General features: G+C 37.5%; 2 protein-coding genes across 2 annotated transcripts in view; both read right to left on the bottom strand.

The window, feature by feature from the left end:
- LOC127510966 (fish-egg lectin-like) overlaps positions 1 to 22,582 on the bottom strand; it is a 736,337-nt gene that overhangs the window by 610,625 nt on the left and 103,130 nt on the right. The window lies entirely within an intron of this gene.
- The window catches only part of pawr (PRKC, apoptosis, WT1, regulator), a 73,687-nt gene that overhangs the window by 6,885 nt on the left and 44,220 nt on the right, over positions 1 to 22,582 (bottom strand). The window contains exons 3-6 of the mRNA XM_051891165.1: positions 17,434 to 17,562; positions 10,302 to 10,330; positions 4,413 to 4,503; positions 3,174 to 3,278 (exon numbers count right to left, since the gene is read on the bottom strand). Coding sequence (XP_051747125.1) covers positions 3,174 to 3,278; positions 4,413 to 4,503; positions 10,302 to 10,330; positions 17,434 to 17,562 — 354 coding nt within the window. The remainder of the gene's footprint in view (positions 1 to 3,173; positions 3,279 to 4,412; positions 4,504 to 10,301; positions 10,331 to 17,433; positions 17,563 to 22,582) is intronic.

The following is a 22,582-nucleotide window of genomic DNA, read 5'->3' as shown; positions in this document are numbered from 1 at the left end:
TTAGTGTGTAGTGACAGATCGCTGTAGCCTCAGCCTGACGCGCACGTGAACTGATCCTCTCCTCCGCTTTAAGTTACCAGTTACAGCGCGAAATAAACATGAATGAACATCAAGGTATGATAAAAGATACACTACAACTTAATGAAATCCATATCATGTCTCGTATAATCGCTTAATCGGTGTTTCAACCGCGGAAAGACGTTAATAACAGCTTGTAAACAATGTCACGTAACGTCACATTTACCTCAGAACAAACATATTCAGTGACCATAAACTCGTTAGTCAGCTAGAAAAATGAACTCTAGAGAGGAGCATTCTGATAAATATATACACCATATTACATATTAACTATAATTTTTAATGTTCTTCAATAGCCTATATTATGCATGTTTGAATAAATCCGTCAAGTTGACAGCCACCATTTAAATGTTTATATTTCAAAAAACGAATTGGAGTACAAATAAATTTAAAGTTAGTAGGCCTATTATAACTTTATTATTACAAAAATTTCACTAAGTGTAATTTAAGTTTGTATACAAATCAGTTCATTTTAACCTTCAATAACCAACTGATTCCCATGTATATTTTACAGCATTAGCTGAGTTTTTTTTTCTTGAGAACATTTGCCATGTACCTACTGTACCTGATATACAGTATCCAAAATAACCGATATTGACTCGAATTGCAAGTTAGTGAATTGAAATGCATAACTATGATGACAGACTGTTTTCTGTTTTGCACCATTTCCTGCCAAAGTCCAAACAGAGTGATATTGTGACATACTGATAAGCTTCATCTTTCCATTATTGTCACACTCTAAAAATGCTGGGTTAAAGTTGGGTTGAAAATGGACAAACCCAGCGATTGGGTTGTTTTAACCCAGCAGTTGGGTTCAATGTTTGCACAACCTGCTGTGTAGTTTTATTTAACCCAACTATTGTTTAAAAATGACTGTATGGCTGGCTTAAAATGAACCCATAGGTTGGAATTTCAAAATCAGACACAATTATAGAGGCAACAATAATAATCAAAAGGTGAACATTTATTAAGAAACGATTTCAGAAATGTTTATTTGTTTAACTATTATATTTAATATAATAAATGTTCATTTCCAACATATTTTGGGTTCATTTTAAGCAAGCAATACAGCAATTTTTACACAATAGTTGGGTTAAATAAAACTACCCGGCAGGTTGGGCAAACATTTAACCCAACCGCTGGGTTTGTCCATTTTCAACCCAACTTGGGTTGTTTTTAACCAAACATTTTTTACAGAGTAATAATAGTTGCAACTTGCACTCTTAAATGTGCATTGAAACTTGCCAGCTGATAAAATATGCTCCAGGGACCATATTCATATAACATCTCAGGCTATCTTAAGTGGCTGTGTTAGATGGTGATTGACACTAAACAGTAGAAAATCAGTCCAGAGTCTCTTCGGCTATAAATGTCATTGGCTGGCAAAGTCTTTTGTTGATTATAATAAATTGACATGTTGATAAAACACACATAAGCAGTTTTTCAGAATGCTCTCAATTACATATAGCCTACATCAGATACATACTATATGCATTAGTGAGTGTGACGGTGCTTATGGGGTGTCGCTCTGAGACAGGTGAGTATGAGGCTGGGAGGGAAAAGAAAAAAAAAAAAAGAAAAAAAAAAAAATCACAGTATACTCACTACAAAAAAACTAGACTGCACCACTGGGTCAGCCGGTACATAAACACTGTGGCAAGTGCAAAAAACAAAGAATTAAATAAATCCAAAGAAAAAAACATATCAATATCCATCCCCCGTGAATTCATAATGTTCACCAAATTTCCAATCTGGCCCCGTTCAGTGGCAGCTACCACACATTAAACGCTTGCGGCAGGAAACGCTATGACACCGCTTCTTACCCTAAGGCGAAGGATAATTGTAATCTTCCGCTAAGCCGCAGAGTGCCTTTACAATATGGAGCTGATTGCTGCTAGATAGCAACGTGCTCGTTTGCTGATCGTTTCTCTTAAGTTGCCGGCGTGCGTGATACGAGGCTGTTTGTTGACTCTGCAGGTGTTTTGCTTTCCGTAAAGCTTGTTCTCTGTCCCCAGAGGACATATCCCAAGTCTGCCAGGTGCCCTAGTAAATACCGCGACAACTCAGTGGATGAGTAATGTCCATTAGTGTAACGCGGTGTGCTCGTGTCGGGTGCGTGTGCTCTTAATTACCGCTCCTTAATGGGATGCTCTGTGTGACAAACGTGCTGATACTACTGAAATAGGAGTACTAAAGCCGCTCCGGTGTGAGATCCGTAATCATCAGTTTATGCCACGTGCAGTCGTTGCCAAATTTCAAAACCTCAGATTGGCACAATAGTGCAGTCTACTATTTCAAGATGTAAAAAACAAAAACAACAACAACAACAAAAACACTTTGCTTTACTGTACAAGTTTCCTTTACTGTTTCCAACAATTATGTGTAAAAGTACCATCAATCACACTGAGATTGTGCCGCCCCAAATGGAGCTCTGAAGGCAAGCTTTACGTGAGTGCCTCTTTGGGTACGGCACTGTTTGGCACTGTTCGTACCTATTTGCTGCTTTAAAGACCTAGGTTAACTTAAATGGTGAACTCTCACTTTATTGCAATGTGGATTCCTGCCAATAAATAGTCAAAGACTAACGAGGTCGCCCTGTGCTTCTTCTATTTGACGTTCCGTTTGTAGCCGTTCGTTTCAAAATTATACACACTGGAGGACCGCGTTGCCACCGCAGGACCCGACGCAGCTGACTGCGGTGCGGGAAGCGAGACAAAGAAATGCCAATGGAACTCCCGCAAAATACAAATCAAAACCAATCAATAAATTATTTTTCGAGGAAGGAAACATCGATCCTGTGCGTACTTCTACTACGCACCGTTTAAATAACTAGTCTTTAACTAATACCCATGTAAAGGTCATATAGCTCGAAATACTTCAATTCATCAAATACCACGTGTACTGACTGAGACGGCCTATGAACTGGCGTTTCAAATTATTCAGCGCTTTAATAGAGGTTAGATCGTCGTCGCTGCAAATGAAATGCCTATATATTTATCAAATGGGAAATGAAAATTACTAAGACAGATAACCGTTATTTGTAGTGCCGCCTCTGGCCACGTGCGCTTCTTATGAGGCCGCTGTCTGCTTCTCACCCTGTTTAGCAGGTCGATCTCCTCCTTCAGCTTAACGATCAGCTCGTCCTTGTCTTGATGGGCTTTCAGCAGGCGACCGTTCTCGTGTCTCTCAAAGGCCAGCTCCTGTGAACGCACAATTCTGTTAGACCCAAAGCCTTGTGTGCATCTCGACATGTGTTGACACGGCATGGCGGCAGACTGCCCTGGACTTTCGATCTTTTTTGAATAGGTTCCACTTTAATCGAGGTGTCTTGCATCAAAAACTTGTCACTTTCTTTAAAACATCACAATTTTCATCCCTTTATCTCACTGTTACGATTAACATTGTGTGTGACGGGCTGTCGAATACTTGATGAGCTCAATACTTCGGCGACGCTTTAGGGTCCGATTCTCACAATTAGCCTAACTAGTTGCTTTTTAGTATGCATATTACTAGGTTATTGGCTGTTTATTAATACTTATGAAGCACATATTAATGCCTTATTCTGCATGACCGTATTCTACATTCTTAATCCTACCCGATACCTAAACTTAACAACTACCCCACTAAATATTAAAAGCAGTAATTAGGACTTTGAGGCAAAAGTCCTAGCTAATAAATTCTCATCTCTTCATAACATTAAGGTTGAACCACCGTAGTCACCTGAACTGTTTTAAATATGTCTTTAGTACATTCTTGGCCATCTAAAAGTGTTAATTGTCTTGCTGGCAATGCAGGCCTCGGTAAGCCATCGGATTTTATCAAAAAATATCTTCATTTGTGTTCTGAAGATGAACAAAGGTCTTACGGGTGTAGAGCGACACGAGGGTGAGTGATTAATGACAGAATTTTCATTTTTGGGTGAACTAACCCTTTAATGCACTGATCTCAAGGTTTAAGAAAAATTCATTTCAGTTCTAAAATGTGCATAAGTTTGTTGCGTGAAAAATCTGAAGCCAATTAAGCTGAAGGTTATTACAGTGCTGTCATACTGAGGGAGATATGAAATCACTGCAGATAAGGTGCAAAAAAAAAAAAAAAAAAAAATTGAGTCTCACTGGGTTTGGATATTAACCCCCATGCTGAAATGAAAGTTTAATATCGATATGTGACAATGACTTTGTGTGGGTTCCAGGTTTGAAAGTGTAGTGGCACGTTTGATTGTACGTGTGCGGTTTAAGGCAAAAATTTGCCTCCGTGGGTACAAAGAAAATCTTTGAGAACAAGACTGTGAAGACGTGCTCTTCCGTCTTAATGGTGGACGTACAGAAACGTACCCTCTCTAGCTCCTCCATCCTTCTCTCCAGGGCTGTGGGCGAGGCGCTGCTGCCTTCCCGTCCGTGTCGAAGGCGATGTCTGTCTTCGTCGCTGGACACACAAAAACATCATTTTCAATGCAAAACCGTCACTAATGCCAGTGGTACATCTACATCTTTCTTTTGAACGTGCCAAGTATGGTACAAAACACACTAAAAGGGGTCATGCTTATTAACGCTGAAATAGCATTTTGGAACAGTGCGCCCGGTTTGTGACTCGCTGCCGACGGCGCCGTACGCCTCTAATGGAGGCGCTTCTTAAAAGCGTAAATAAAAAACCTGGTGCTCACCTTTTCGTTCAACGGTCTGGTTACAAAAGATGCCTTGCTAAAACATCTTTTCACACACATTTTTTTTTCTCCTTTCAAATGACACTTCAACCTTTTTCTAGCATAATGGCTTGGAAAGTGCGTCATTTATTTCGTGGGAGCGGAAATAAGAAAACTGAAGCAGTAAATTATCAGAGTATGAAAAGCCTTTTTATGGCACAGTAGAAGGCATTAGAGCAATGCGCTTTCATTAGTGAGAACAGACCTGCTTCTTACAGGACTGTGCCTTGGGACACCGCTGTGCAGCTAGTCAAAGAAAAGGAAGAAACAAAAAAAAAAAAAAATTATATCTGGCTTTTTTCATTTGCTTCTCTCTCTCTCCACCTAGACCAGACACTCCAGGAATATTTATGTGGAACTTATTTTAACCAGGTTCATTTTAATAATTACATATGTGGGAAAACTTTGAGAGAATTCCTTCATAATATTTTACTCTTTTGGCCGATAACATCATCCTTAAACTGCTTTTTGTTCCTATTACTGGTTCGAAATAGCAGCGTAAGCTTCCAGCCTTACACTAGATAAAGTTAAAGATTTCGTGCATCAAAATGACATGCACCTCCAGCTCCACACGGTGACGCTGGCTCGACCGATGGTGTGAGTTTGGGGCGTGACTATATGTTCCACCAATGAAAGACAGAATAAGCTGGAAACTTTTGCACTTCCGATTGGTGATGTTAATGGAGCAGAACTATACACCTTGAACAGAACCTCTGTAGCTAGAAAATCACCTGCGGAGAATCGACTGGAAACTCCTACTTGCGAGTTAAGGCTGATTTATACTTCTGCGTCGAGCGTACGCCGTAGCTGCGTGTACCACGCGTAGCCTAGGACGTAGCCTGACGTGCACCTCTTCAAAAATGTAACAACGCGTCAATTCAACGCGGACCGCAAGCGCTGTGATTGGTCTGCTAGAACCCCTCCAGTTTAAAAAAACTTTCACGGAGCAATTGGAGAAGAGCGAGCGTTTTCAACTTCCATAGGAATGAAAAACGCTCTGTTTCAGGGGACACGTGCAGTCATACTGCAACAAAAGTCGTTACCTATTTGCCTCTTCTATTTGTAAGCGTGCCTGACGGCGTATAAATGAAATCAGACGCGTAGCCTACGGCGTAGGTCCGATGCAGAAGTATAAATCAGCCTTTACTGAATTTCAAGTCAGGTTTATTTGAATAGCGCGTTTCAAAATATGCATTGTTTTCAAAGCAGATTTGCAGATTGGATTACTACCTTGTAGGGCTTGCATAGACTAGTCAAGTAGTCGAGAGATCGACTACTTCAACCACTAGTCGGCACTGTCGGAAACAATCGACTACTCGAGCGTGCATTAACCATAAATTAATTTTTTTAAAAAGAGATACGTCACAATATTGTAAATCTTTCCGTTTTTAACCAAGAAACGGAGCCAATGGATATCACACAAGAAGCAACGTGTAAACTCTGCGCAAGAGTTATGCCGGTGAAAGCTTAACCTCGGTCAGTAGGCTATTCAAAGTGAAAGTAAAAAGTGACAGAGCTACCTGACGCTGCATTAACGGACCATATTCTCTCAGAGACGAATTTCAACATAATATGCTGATAACGGTATATAACTGTCTTATTTATTCCATTATTTTTCTGGTAAAAAAGTATTTCGTGTTAAACAGGTTGTATTTTTTAAGTCGGTGATTGATGTAGCTCTTAATTTCCATTGATGACTGCAGTCAGTGTTAGGAAATATTATAGACTATTAATAATTTTTATTATAGTCCTATAATTCATTGTATAATAGACCTAAAAAAATGTAAATAAAACATTTTCAAAGATGAGCTAATAGCCTAATCTTTTATTATCCTCACAGCACGTCAGTTATGTGGTTATGTGCTATGAAATTATTGCGGGGCAAATGTATTAATATTAATTTATTAATAAAAGTAGCCTAATCTAATAGTAGGCTAATAATAATAAACTAGAAGAATGTGACAGGCCTACATTAATTGGAAATGCCAAATCCTCTTAATATTGCCAATATTTGATGCTTTTGACAATATCTCTGGCTATCGTCGATACATGATCATCGTCTGTTGACGCAACCCGGGTTATCGCGGGTTTATTTGGCTTTACTCTGTTACATGAAAATTAAAATATGTAATGTCATAATTATAATGTTTTGAGAGTTTACTTATAATTCTTGCATTAGGCTATGAATTAATCAACATTTATTGATAAGAACTATTTCATATCTTTTTATTTACAGTAGCATGAACCACGAGTAGTGGAGAACCTCGAGTATTGTTTTGATAAGAAATCGACTAGCAGAAATCAGTAGTCGTGCGACCCCTACTACCTTGTGATATTTATCAATTATTGTGGTAAAAAATAACTCATTTTGTGGTACAAGTCCATAATTAGTTTCTCTAGTCCTTTAGTCGTAATTACGTGTGGCGTGAAATAGTCAAGGAAGCGCATTAATCCCGCCCTGATAAAACGGTGTCCGTCGACATGCATATTTCGTTTAGTTCGGAAAGACAAAACGGAAGCTAAATGCAGTTTCGTGTTGTTTTGAAGCAAGTGTTCAGATATGCGGCGCACACTTGCGGCCAATCCCGAGGTAATAAAGGACAGAGCCCTGCTCAAAACAACCTGTCATTTTACATTTCAAACACTTACATTTCACAGCTACAAAAAACAGAATTCAAAAATGTTCTCGAAATTGCTGTGAAATCAGCTGTGAAAGTGACAAACGCAACACTGGCCCTACAGAAATGCTGCTCTGACTGGAACTAGCTTCAATCGCCTCACCTCTGTCTTCTAAAGCCTCACCTCAACTTCAACTCGCAGACGGGCTAAAGGGGGCTCTGGCCCCCGTAACGTTAACATCCGCCGAGGTCTGGTCGGGCCATCGTCGTACAGGCACTGAAAAACCGTTTGCCGGCTTGAATATTCACCGCGATTATTCTCTTTTGACAGACGGCCGTTCTAATCCTTTTGCTAATGAGGAGGTACGGTGAAGTGCTTTATATAATGAGGATATTCAGGTCAAATGTACAGAATGAAGCTGATGTGAAACCACCCAGCCTAATGCTTATGAACCCGACTATTTAATTAAGACAAGCATAGTCACTATTAATATTATTATTATTTCTCATTCTTACGGTTAGAGATTTCAATAAACCCCTAAGAGGAATTGGGAACACTTTAGTTTAGGGTCCAATTCTCACTATTAACTAGTTGCTTATTGATATTGGCTGTTTATTAGTACTTATAAAGCACATATTAATGCCTTATTCTCCGTGACCGTATTCTACGTCCCTTAATCCTACCCAATACCCAACTACCTTACTAACTATTAATAAGCAGTAATTACATGTTTATTGAGGCAAAAGTCATAGTTAATAGTTAATTAATAGTGAGAACTGGAGAAGTGTGACCGAGTAACTCCTCCCGCAAATTTCATGTGAATTTTGTGTTACTTTTAAGTGATCAAACTCTGCTAACGCATGATAATATTAGACCTGTGCCGTGTCTAGTGACCAGAATATCAGGTTTTCAGGTGGGCTCTTTTCATTTTATTTCTTCTTGATGGCAAAGAAACCACCTTGTAACCACCCAGTCCCAGAACACCCCAGCGACCACATAGCGATGTCCTGACCGCAATCTAGCATAGTTGCGACAAGTTATTTTCTTCGGAAAACGTAAAACTGGAGTTTCAAAATCTGCAATTGGTCCTGACATCTTTCAAAGATGACAACTGTTATTCAACACTGAAGACAACAGAAAAAGAAGAAGAATAATGGAAACCCTAAAGGAAAAGGTCCAGTAATGTGTCCGGATAAGGTGTGTGATGTATTTTGCCGTGTCTCTATCAGTGTAGTGTAGTCTGAATGTGATAGACTCCGAACAGAGCAGATGTCCAATCTGAATGTTCATGTCCTGGGAATGTAACAGCCACTCTATTGCATTAGTCCCCTGTGGAGAGGAAACAGGAGGAGGCAGAGGTAATGATCTGCTCCTGGAAAACCAGCAGGGGTGTGTGTGTATGTGAGAGAGAGAAGACAGGGTGGGTTTGGGGCGGTCAACTAAATGAACATATTTAGAGTCAACTCTAAATATGTTGGCCATATTAGCTGACTGCACATTTCATTCATTCTCTATATAACTGTGTCCATTCCTCAAGAATAAACTTGGTTAGTACTGAACTAATCATAGCAGACATATTTTGCTTGTCTCTGAAACATTAAATATGGCAGTGGGACTGTAATTTAATGTGATGGTTAGCCCCTCCTTTTATTCTGATTCACTGTGAGCGTGTATGTAGCGGTCTCAGCTGCTGGTTCTGCCGCCCACCTGTCGTGCCGGCTGTGGCGGAGCCCTGGGTGTTCGAGTGCGAGTGTCGGGCAGAAAGATGGGCGACTAATCAAACGGCCAGACTGAGCCTCAGATGGGCTTTTGTCTGCATCGCTCTGGACCCAGTGTGCAAAATGTAGTCCAAGCAACTGTAATCTGGGAGGGCTGATTCATTTTAGTGAATCAGTTTGTTCATTTAAATCAACTAGCTCAACTGATTGGATGGCTTTTCACTTAAAAGTCTCCAGAAGTCAACATTTAAACAAGATTTGAACATTTTCCGTGACATCCAGGTGCCAGGATGTTTGCGATGGTTGCTGAGGTGTTCTGACTGGTCGTTAGCGTGCTGCCACGCCGTTGCTGGTATGTTCTGGGTGGTTCTTCTGCCGTCGCTACCGGTCCGAGTTATAAGTTTCTAAGATATTCTGCTCTTTAGATGATACAGTGAGGATACAATTATGGGGAATTAAATTCCATTTCATGGATTTACTTCTAAACTTCTCCCATTCAGCTGAGTGAAATACTAACCCTTTTATGAAATGCTTCAAAAGACTCTTTAAAAGGAATCGGTTCAAAAGAACAATTTGTTTGTCAATCTCGACTCAACTGAACTGCTGCAAACTGTATCAATAATCGAATGTGACATTTGGAATGACATTTGTGACATTGTTGGGGCGGGAAGTGTTTACGTGAGAGGTGAGACAGAGTCACGGTGGATATTTCTTTGTCAAACTCGATCAGTGTTTGGTTTGGTGTGAGGAGGAAAAGGGAAAAACTTTAAGATTTAACTTCCTAGAACTTTTCTCTCCAATTTGTCTGCTCGACTTGATACAAACAGTCCACTTGTATCATTCAAGTGGAAACAAATTCAGTCCTGACGTTGGGGCCAACTGAGAGAACGAAAGCTCCTGGCAGTCTTACAATGGCTCTGAAAATGAGTCCGGTTAAGCCGTGCTGTCGTTTCACAGGCTTTAAATCCCTTTCTTCTGACGAGACGCTTCTTTTTCAGCACTTTCGCTAAGGCAAATTTTCAAGCCAGGAGAATTTTTGTACATCTGACAGAAGCCACCAGATGAGTGAACGGTACAGAGCTGCGGTCAACGGCTAAAACGGTTTAATCCCTTCGATCTGCGCAAAGCAATGCCGAGACAACGTATCTCATCCGCTGACAGATATTAGATGCGGTCAGACTCACCTCTTATGACTTCTGGATCTCGGAGTGTCCTGAAAAAAGAAGAAAAAAGATGCACAAGAATGAGAACAATTCAGTGGCTTTAACGGACAAAGAGACAGGCAGACCTCAATACAGATACATACACAAACACAAGCCCGCACACAACAGCCTCCCAATATTTTCTGTCGGCCTTTGAACGGTATGACTCACTCTATTCATATGCCCCTTTCTGAGGTACAAAAGCTAAACCAGACAAAAATAATCAAAAAACAACAAATCAAGGTGCTATAAATCACTCTGCGCTGAACCTTACGGTCGTGTTTGCTCCAAAGAAGCTCATCAAAACAACTTCTGTCAGTATGACGGCCTACAGGTTATGCTTATCATTCTCCAACTCTCACTAAAGGCTTATGTCATACCTAACCCTTTCGGACCCATATGTTCCAGGAACACAAAATTCACTTTAATTACAATTTATGTTGTTTTAAATTAGAAATATAATAGTTCTCAGTAGTGTTCACAGTATCAACTCAATATCACTCTTTCTCAAATATCTCATTATCATTTATATTTTTATTATCTGTGTTTGAGTGCATGTTACATTTTTTGCCACAATATTTTGCCACAATTACATTTCACTCATTATTCCTCTTATCGCCTCACAGCCTCTTTTGCTGAAGCAATATGTTGGCAATCTAAATCCACACCACCACCACCACAATAATACTATCTCTGTAAACCCACAAAGCAAAAATATACATTTTTAAACATCATTAAAAAACATACTTCAAAGGAAAAATCCTTTTTGAATGTTCTTGCTGTTAATCTAGACGGTGGTTGTCCTGATCTTGTTGAGAAAGTAAATGTTTAATCAAAACCTGTGCTTTTGTACTTATTTTTAGCCTATCCTTCCAATCGGTTATATATTACAGAAGTAAAATGGCTTGTGAACGCTGTCGACATGTATGCATCCTTATGACCTTGCAGAGCATAACGGTGAATTGGTGATAAAGAGATAGAGACCAAGTGCTCAATTATTCAATATAAATATTGTTTGTATAGCTGGAACCCTTAACCTTAAAAAATTTAGACATTTTGGGCATCAGAGCCCAAAGAAACAGAACAGAACGTCTGTAAGCGTGAAGAGAGTGAGTGTGAGACCGAGATGGAGAAAGCAAATATATTCATTGTATTCAGCCCAGTTTCTCTTCTGCTAAATTGCACGTTGCTTAAAAATGAATTCTGTTTGCGATCTGACGGTCTTTGTGATTTTGACAGCCAATTTAAAAGGTAAGATCTCAGGATCTCAGAAGTCCAGTCTAATAAAGTCCAGCACAGGCATGCTCTGGCATTCTGGAGCTGTGCTCGTGTGCCCTAAATCTTTCCTGCTTTATGCGATAAACATTTAAATCCTGCCAGAGCCGAATGGCGATGCCTGTCGCCCATACGCAATTCATATTTACCCGTATGGGCTTCGTAAGATTAAATGCAAACGCAGAAAGCCTTGAGCTTACCACGCAAAAAACCAAAGGGTGAGAAATTCAGCTGTGGGGCAGCATTTTAAAGAATGATCTACATTTTATCACACTATGTAAATTCTGTTTTTCTCCATAACATTTTCAGCAGGCGCTTTTGTCAGGTGAAAATTACACTGCCGCTATCTCGTCGCTCTTATTGTTGGGGTCAGCTGAGTGACGCGTGGGAAATCCTTCCCAGCACATCTAACGTCTTCACGCTAGAAGTGCTAATTAAAAATGCAAATGAGCATGAACACTTTAAGACTCACAATTAACCCCATATTGCCACGCAAGGGCTGTATTGAACCCTAATGAGCTGTACATTTAGATGTCTGTTCTAATCAATGTCCAAAAAGGTTCATAAATGTACTCTACATCGGCAAGCAAGGACTTTGTCTCAAACTCTAGCGAGTTTCCCACCATTTCACCATTTGATTTGATTGTTCAAATGCGCCTATGACCACAGGCAGGTCAAATGTTTTAATCGATCCACCATCCAAATGTGCCCGTGTTGCCCAAATTATACTGAACATTTGATATGAATGTGGCTATGAAACTTAGACAGCATTTTTAGTCATCATGGGCATTTAGAGATGATGCACATACAGGATTGTCTGGTAAAATTATCATGCTTGAATATTTGAGTGTAGCAATGATAACATTTGGGGGCATTGGTAAAAGTGTTGGTAAAAAATTGGTAAATATGATAACCTAGATAGTTTTTTGAACATCATACTCATGTACTGCATTCTATGATGCCTAAAAATGCTGTCTAGGTAGCTCACTAGGTCTTCAGATAAATATGAAATAATTCTGAAATTTTTTGGCCATTGATAGGGAACACACTAGATTTCGAGGCACATTTTCTACGCAGAGCACAGTTGAATTTTCCAGAAATTCACTGCCTGGCGCCACACTGGAGCGAGATGATCCTGTGGAATGTACCGTACAGTTCTGCGAGTTCTAGTGGTTCTCCGGTATCGGAGTATGTTTTCCTTCTATGGCAGAAGAAAAGAAAGGTAAAGCGCGCCTTAAGCAGAAGCAGATGGAGGCCTTGAGCTGATCAGGACTTCATTAGAGAAAGAAGCAGCAAAACAACACACATACACACACACACACACAGCACCAGAAGGGAAATGCTTGTCCCAGCATAAAAAATATCTAGGAATTATACTAATAAAGCTTCAATCTTTTAATTTACTGCATCCCTAAATTACCAGCGGCCTTGAACAGACTGTACAGAGAATATTCGAAAGCACATCGTGTGCATCCAACCCTGTAATGGGTGAACCTGAGAGCTGCCAGGCATCGTACTAATATTGTAGAAAGCTCGTAGATTACGACCATGTCTAGTGGGAGGTCAGAGAGCAGTGAAATATGATGTGGAATTCCACAAAAGCCATTCCAAGCAACTGATAAATGCAGCAGGCACATTTTTGAGACGCTCTACGCTCGCATGTCTGAAGGGATGCGTAAATCTGCCATCTGCTCTATCTGCGACGCCTAGAAAAAAAATGGGGACATGTTACCTTTGTCATCTCTCGTAATATGAGGGAACACTGGGAAAACTTTCTGCTCTAATTATGCAATACCATACAAGCAATTGTGCTTCGTCTGTAGGCACAGGGTCTCAGAGAGTACCGACATTCACTACAACACAACTGACCTTGATTACTTAACCATGCCCATTTAAAAAGCTTAAATGCAATAAGTTCAAATGAAGCATATCATCATGCAAAAAATAAAAAAATAAAATAAAAAATGAAAGCACAAGTTTTTGTATCAGGTTATGTTGAAATAATATATAACAGTAGAAGACAAGAAAAATAATGAAAATATAAGGGGAAATTTATTCAAATGTCAAGAAGTTATACAGTCAACATCATAAAAATTGACATTACACAGAAAAAATGTGTAACAGACACTTTCTGCAGATGACAATGGGGTAAATAATAATAATAATAATAATAATAATAATAATAATAATAATAATAATATAATAATGTTTTATTAACAATATTTAAATAAATGATTCCCCTTTCTAAAAACATTCACTATACTGTATTCTACTATTCCTTCCATTTGTGCAAATGTAGAGATGTTTTGCTTTTGGACAATCATTCATAATTTGCAAGTTGACATATTCATGCAGTCTGCTGCAGAGTCTGATCCATCCAGCGCTTGCATTTTTGGAGATCACTGGCTGGTATGAAGAAAAGAACAAACAAAACTCCATTTGCTCGCCTCTCTGGACGCCTAGTATCCGACTTACGTGTTCCATAACGACACATTTTACCCTAATTATAATGGTAATATTAATTGTGGTAAAAATACGTATTTGGGATGACGTCAGAGCTATTTGTAAGTACCATGTATATACTGAGTAACATATGTTTCATACAAAATCTCTTCTGTTTAGTATGTCACTCTTGGCCAATCAAATTAGAGGGCGAGAACTGACTATTGTATAATATCCTACATGCACTGTAAACCATAACGCTCAAAATACTTTGGTTTTGAGTAAGACTAACTTAAATTGAACAAATTAGTTCAGTTAAATTAACTGTTTTGAGTATTTAGAACTTTCTTTTTGTTTTGAGTTCACAGCACTGACATATTTCAAGTAAACTGAACCGTCTCATTGTTTTGAGTTGTATGAGCTCATTACTTTTAATTTAGACTAACTAAGAAAGGTCTTCAGGCACTCAGTTAGTTTAACTGAAACTGGGCTGGGATTTCTATTTCCCAGCATGCTTTGCCCCTGGCACTCGAAAGGGAGAGTAAATGCTAAAATTAAGTGTTAATGTTTTTTTGTGCAAGATTAATGGTAAGGGAATTAGGTGGTGATTAATGTTTTGTTATGCTAATTTAGAAGAGTTTCTGTTAATGTGGGTTTTTGGAGAGTTACCATCATGGTGACAAGTAGCGCATGCGGCTTGGTTTGAGAACAGGTAAGTTACATGTTTTAAGTTGCTGTACTCATTCAGTAAGTGCTATACCATGCTATTTTTAACATGTTAGAAAATTAGTAAGTTGCCATTTTCTTAATTTTCTTAGGGTTTACAGTGAAATAAATAACTGATTTGATTTGCAAGACTCAAAATTAAAAAAAAAAAGTTAATTAATCTTTTATGTTATTTGCTATCAAAATGTATGAGTTAGCTAACTCAGCACTTCAAGTTAGCTACAATTAGCATGCAAGAGTACTACAAACTCAAAACTTGATAGTTCTGCTTACTTAAAATTGGGAACATCATAACTCAACTCATTTTTTGAGTTAGCCAAACTTATTCAGGTTTACAGTGTACAATGTGAGCCGTGTGCGATACAACAGATGCTAACATCTGGAGAACTGTGGGTTGGCATACACTGCTGAACATGGCCAGGATCACCAGAAACACATGTAACTACTCGCATTCTCACAGCTCTGGCAGCAGTTTCTTTATTTAAACATAATTATGAATCTAACTGAAGCACATTTCAATGGCTTCTCAGAGAAGCACTTTTCACAATGCTTTCAGTCGTAAACAATTGCTCACTAAATATCCTTTCATATTTTGCAATAATAGGTTTGAAATTCTCACTGAATATACAGTAGCGATCCTTTCCAGGGAAAAGTAATACAAGATGACATGCACTCAGACACACAATTTCAATGTGATTACAGTGTCAGAAATCTCAAGCTGATAGTTTACTTTATGCTTTCAGCAACCTGAAGCTACATGGATTCAACGGCCCAACAGGAGGAAATTAGATAAAACACAACAATGCATCGTTCAGAAAACTATGTAATCAATTTCCCAGAGCTCTGCTGATGGCGGACTGACAGTTAGCCATCCTCATCCTTCAGTGAGCCCCTAGAATGACAAATGCAGGCATTTTCAGTGAATAATGACTCAAAGTTTGTTCTGTTCCTCACTCCAAGCCATCATTCCACTTCTTAAGATTTAGAATAAAATGCACAAGATCTATGGGCTACATTTATGATGCTTTTTTCACCCCTGGTCACTATATAGGTCCATCTAATGGGGAAAAAAAAGCAGCATTAACATTCTCCAAAACATCTCATTTTGTATTTGGCCATACAGGTTTATAACAATATGAGGGTGATTAAATGACTGAAAAATACATTATGCACAAAAAAAGCTGATGTACATTAAAAATTACTGTGTTTTATAAAAGTATTTTTAATATAATGTTATAAGCATTACATATTGTAAATATAATAATGTTAATATATATTAACATGTTTATTTAATTATTTTATATCTTTTAAAAGTGTTTTTCAAAATTCAAAAGATAAAAATCTTAAATATTACTAAAGATTGTAATTTCTTATATGTACACACGCTAATGTTCAAAAGTTTTAAATATGTACAATTTTTTTCTTGTTTTTTGACAGAAGTCTCTTATGCAAAATATTGTGAAATATTATTACAATTTCAAATAATGATTTTCTGTGTTAATATATGTTTAAAATAATGGTAACACTTTAGAATAGGGAACATGTATTCACTATTAACTACGACTTTTTACTCAAACTCCTAATTTACTGCTTATTAATAGTTAGTAAGGTAGTTGTTAAGTTTAGGTATTGGGTAGGATTAAGAATGTAGAATAAGGTCATGCAGAATAAGGCATTAATATGTGCTTAATAATTACTAATAAACAGCCAATATTCTAGTAATATGTGTGCTAATAAGCAACTAGTTAAAAGACCCTAAAATAAAGTGTTACCAAAATAATTTATTCCTGTGATGGTAGCTGAATTTTCAGCATCATTACTCCATTCTTCAGTGTCGCATGATCCTTCAGAAATCATTCTAATAGGCTGATTTGGAGCTCAAGAAAGATTTCTGATTATCATTGTTGTGCTGCTTAAAATTTCTGTGGAAACTAATACAATTTTTTCAAGATTCTTTGATGAGTATAAACATTTAGACAGCATTTACTTATATATATATATATATATATATATATATATATATATGCCAACATTAGAAATGCCAACTGTCACTTTTGATAAATTTAATTCATCCTTGTTGAACAAAAGTATTAATTAACAATTTATATAAAAAAAAAAAATATCTTACTGAAAATAGTGTATATATTTCAAAAAAGGTTTGTCTACAAACAAAATGTAAGAAAAAAACATATTGAGCTTGATATGTATTCATTGTTAATATTGTAATTAGCTAATCTACACTGCCTTTTTTCTGAGAGGCATTTTATTATTGTGTTGTGTTTTATATCTCTTTTCTTTTTCTCTCTTTTTTTTTTTTGTTAGGCACTTTATGCTTGGTTTGTTTTCCCTGGAGTTCTGTTTTAAAACTTCAAATTACAAAAGATGATGCTGTCGTGATCCTGTTCATCACATTTCCTCTCTAGACGGGTGGTAACAAAGTAAACAGAAGACAATCCAACGTCATGTCTAGTGTCAAGAGATTTTATCTTGTCTCATAATGTGGCTTGAGGCTCCATGAGCATTGGCCGTTCTGCTTTCTGTTTTGTCACTTGATTGTGTTTGTTTCTTTGGTCAACACTGCCTCTGTAAGGCAGAACGATGACGGCACTCCAAACACCCTCTAGAGGCAGGATTATCCTCTGACATCACTAAAACAAACACACACTCTCACCTGTATCGAGTGGGCCGCTTCGGGGTCAGAGATCAGCGCCTCGTTCTGGACCGTGTTGTGCTGTGTAAGACTTTCTTCCATCTTCCCCTCCTTCTCTTCTCCGTCATCGTCATCAAGCTCATCCAAGCTCTGCAGAGAAAATTTCAGGCTCGGTCAGTTTGTTCAGATTGTTTGGGATTTGTGGATTATTTTCACATGACGAGAGAGTCTAATTGTGTTCAACACAAACACAAACAGACACAGGAAGTGTGCAACCGAGCAGCCTTTGTGGTATGACTCTAGGGGAATTTTGGCAAATGGAATGTCCCACTGCACACTGGGAACAGAACGTTTTGCATGTTTTAAAACAGAACAGGTCTCAATAAGCATGGTAATTTAGAGAATACTAACAATCTGAGCTAACTATGAATGATAACGCCCACCACCATATGTGACAAAAGTGAGTGACAGAGAGATAGAGAAACCGGTTTTCTGGCTGCATGTAAACCAGTCTTTCCTGTTCACGAAGAAGGAGAGAGAATGAAGGTGGAGCCCAGCAAAGGACTGGGAGGGTAAAAATAGCCTTACAAGGCTAAACTGGAATGTAATAATTTACACAAGCTTTCCGGCCAGTCAGTTTTATCAACACTTCCTGGGGATGGGCCAAACTCTGAACCCTCTCATAGGCATTGGCATACACAAATGAACGCACAAACTATGACTTAGACACACACACACACACACTCTTTTCCACTCCCCAGGGATCAGTAAACACACTTCATCAGCCCCCGTTGCACCCTTAAAGAGGTCACTTCTGCACTCCGCTGCCCGTTAGCCAAAATCAGACATTCCCCTGCCTAATGACAATCATTTATGTCAATTAAGACAGCTTATAAACCTGAGGGCAAACTACTGTCACAACAGTAAAAATGACTATAAATACATTTTTAAAGGAAGCCATTATTGTACAAATACTGTCTGTAACTATATATACAAACACTCATACTAAATGACCTTTTGAAAACAGTAAAAAAGAAAATAGACCTATAAACACTGAACATGTGTAGAGATAATCTATTTAGAGTCTGGCTTGAAACTGCCTGTTTATATAGTTTTATTATCACTTAGGAAGTGTAGAAAGGCACTCATTTAAAAGGGGTCATATATCAGGAGAAATAAATTTGAAAAAAGATTATTTTTAACAATGTGCCCAACCACTGCAAAAGGGACATTTACATATTCTTAAAGGCATAGCAAAAGAGGCCCGGGTTCAGGAAGAGGTTAAAAGGTTCATAAAAAATGTTGCAAATATTTGACTAAAAATCTAATATTTTAATTGTACCTGACACGTTGTTTGGGTGTGCTAGGGGGAGGGGTTTACAAAACATTTAATTATCTGGTTGTACCAAATGACCTGATGTTTCGGGACATGCGTATGAGCAAGTGAAAACATGAATTTTTCAAATAGTTAAATGAGAGTTAGTTACTTTGCTTCACGACCATGTGGTCCTTTGCAGGTGTCTGAATGATGTCACATCCTGTCACATAATATTGACTGTATGACTTGATCCAAAAATATTGGTTACTCCGAATGACATCAATGAAAATTTTTCCGGACATTCTTTCTCATAGCAAAGCAATGACCTCTACACATAATTTTAATACCATTTTGCACTATGTTGATATATGAGGTTATAAAATCATGCCAGAATAAAAAATATATACATTTATTACATTGTAAGATATTTTAATCACAAATGAAATGGCTGTATTGGCCTTTAGACAGTTAAACCGAATGACCTTTTGACACTGCAAAATCTTAAAAATGCCTTTATATGTAGCAAAATATAATTAAAACCTTTTGGATTCAATAAAAGTGATCTAGTTGTACTACCTTACACACTTTGGATGTCATATCTTTGTTTTTTATTATCATTAAGGCCTCTGGACAAAAAAAAATGACCCGTCACATCATTGACCCATATATATATATATATATATATATATATATAAAATATATAAAAAGATACATGAAATATAAAAAATATACAATTATTTTAAATTACATAAATACAAAAGTTTGTAATACTATGAAGAACATTGCATAAGGTCGAACAGGGACACTGAGGGTCTGTGACGCCATAGAAGAGGGTCTGGAGATTAAGTGGTGGAAAAACAGAGAAAAGAAATGCTGCAAATTCCTTGCCCTTCCTGTTTATAAAGCAAATGAGAAACTCATTTAGCTTGACATAAACGTATGTATTTACTCGAGTAAACAGGTTAGATCTTCAAACCTTTAACCTCTTTTGCCGTTTGCCGTGAGCAAGAGGGGCTTCATTTAAAACACTCCATCTGTGCTCATCCTCTGCTTTATTAGGAATGCATGTGCGGGTGGAAATTTTGCCTTCTGGAAAAAAAAAAAGATCCACAATCTATCATGTTAATACCCCTTTCCTGGCAGAGAGAATGCACAACATGTCTGTCTTAGAACTGAAAGCCTATCCCACAGTCTTAACTTTCAGACTACACTTGCATAACCCTTTTTTTTTTATTTTTATTATTGATGGAAAAGAGTGGAGCCCTATAATCAATCTGATAGTCAAAGCTTCAAAAGATCTTTTACATTCCTATGTCTCAACAATAAGAGGTACAATTACAAGAGAGTGTGCTTTACTTTATAAAATGGTACATAATATAAAACAAATAACAACAACAACAACAACAACAAAAACAATAATAATATGATTTTCTAGTTTTGAGATCATCTATATGCTAGTGAACTAAAAAAAATTAAATTTACATTTAAAATGTACAATCTCTCTCTTTTCGAAAAAAAAAAAAATCTAGCTCCGCTGAAACACTATTATTAGATCAACACCTATGGAAGCACAAGTGTAGCAATATTCAATTTTAAATGTAATATGCAAAATGGCAATGCATTTCTGTATTTAAATTTACATTTTCCATACTATGTGTGCAATGTTTGGAGCAAAATGATCATTCAAATTCAATAATATAATTTACATTTGCTGTTTCCTACACTTGTTTTAAAATATAATTAAACACATTTTTTAATGCTTTACAAGTTGCAAAATTAAAATGAAAATATATTACATAAATGATTATATATGTTTAAAATGTTCAAGCAAAAATTGTAGCAAAATGACCATTTAAATGTTATTTTTTTAATCGCAATTTGCACTCACAGTTAAGACACTTGCGATTGCATTTTCATTAAATATCCCGCAATGAATGTAGCAAAAAGCTTCTCAACTGTTAATGTTTTTCATTATTGTACAAAAGCTATCATATCACAGAACTCCAGTTCCAGCACATCCCAAAGGTTCTCTACTGGACTGAGATCTGGTGACTGGAGCTCATGAGTTTAGTGAACTCACTGTCATGTTCAAGAAACCAGTTTGAGATGATTTGAGCTTTGTGACATGATGCGTTATCCAGCTGGAAGTAGCCATCAGAAGATGATAATGTGGTCATAAAGGGATGGACATGGTCAGCAACAATACTCAGGTAGGCTGTAGTGTTTAAATTATGCTCAATTGACCATATGCATAGTTACTTCCTGGTTGCAGTTTGGGCATTTCTGGTGAACTGTTAGCAGTTATTCTGTACTCGCTGTACATCGACAAAACCATCATCAATGGTTGCCTTTTTTAATGTTGCATTTATATTTTAGCGCAGTTATCACACTTCCCTAATTTGCCAATAAACCAGTTTTATTGATTGCAATGAAGATGAAGCTAATGGGAACGTTTGAATAAGAAACATGGTGTCTGTATTTGGACACGCACACGCAACATTTTTCCAGCACTTCAAATGTTATTTTTAAATGCGATGACCAAAAATATTTGTTCACTCATCTGAGACTGTCCCCATTTGTAAAACCGAACATTTCAAGATGTACAAAATCCAACATTTGATAGACTATCATTTAAAAATAAAGAGCACATTAATTACCACTATAATCAGCAGATGGCGGCAGAGGAGCATTTATTGGCTCTTATTAGAAATTTCCTATAATATTTTTTTCCACATGTTTCACTTTTGAATAAATATTAAACATTATAAAATTAATAGGTTTAAAAATAAATGTTGTCAAGGTGAAGTATAAAGTACTCAAAGTCTCATGAAAAACAACAACTTTTCTTGTGCTCGAATTACACAAAAAAACCGCACTCTCCCTCCCTTACTGAAGCTGTCAGTCAGTGCAGCACAAGCTCTCATTTTGTTTAATGAATTCAAGTGCACAATAAATCCTTAATTTATAGTGTGTTGACACACTGTTTTTTTTTTTTTTTTTTTTACAAGTGTGAATACAGATGGTCGACTTGAATTTTGCTGAGGAGGAACACTGAGGGACACGTCTTTTTAATGTCTTATGTTTGAATAACTAGCCTAAACTAAACTAGCCTGACTATTTAAGTGACTATATTCTGATTATAAACCAAGTATTACACTATTGATGTTGTTAAAGCTACCTGAGGACATTGAAGATACCGACACACCAACAAGTGACATTTCACCGGAAGTTTTCCAGCAGAAGTTCTAAAGAACGCTCCGTGAATATGGTCCATTGGTACTAAAGGGCCCAAAGTATGCCAAGAAAATATCCTCCACACCATCACACCACCAGCACCTGTTCACATCAGACCAAAGGGCTTTCTAAAATGTGAAAGATGGGGTTAGACATCACCAGAGTTATTTTTTTAGAACAAAATTATTATTATTATTATCATTATTATTATTCGGCTATAAATAACACTCATTAGCATCCATATTGACATTTTATTAATAGGCCTATAAATGATGCATAAACAATCAGAACGATAAAAAGAGATAAAACATACAAGATAAAAACATACAACCATACTGACAGAGCAAGCAATAATCTCAGACAGCTTGTCTAAGATTATTTCTATGAGTAAGTAACCTGTTGTAAAGCACCGCTCATTTGACGCGTCTGTTTCAGCACTTTTCAGACACGCGAGCGCGCTCACCTCACCTCACGATAAGGTGCACGAGTGCCAGGCGCGTTCTCTACGAGTCGTCCTAACCATTAATATCTATGCTTCTAATAACGTACTGGTTCTATGACTGACGGACGCGCATGATCTTCAGGAACACTGACATTTCTCTGTTCTTGCTCAGCTTC

This window comes from Ctenopharyngodon idella, chromosome 4, assembly GCF_019924925.1.
Source record: "Ctenopharyngodon idella isolate HZGC_01 chromosome 4, HZGC01, whole genome shotgun sequence".
In the NCBI taxonomy this organism is placed as follows: Eukaryota; Metazoa; Chordata; class Actinopteri; order Cypriniformes; family Xenocyprididae; genus Ctenopharyngodon; species Ctenopharyngodon idella.
Note: the sequence above shows the minus strand (reverse complement) of the source record. Positions and strands in the feature narration are given on the sequence as shown.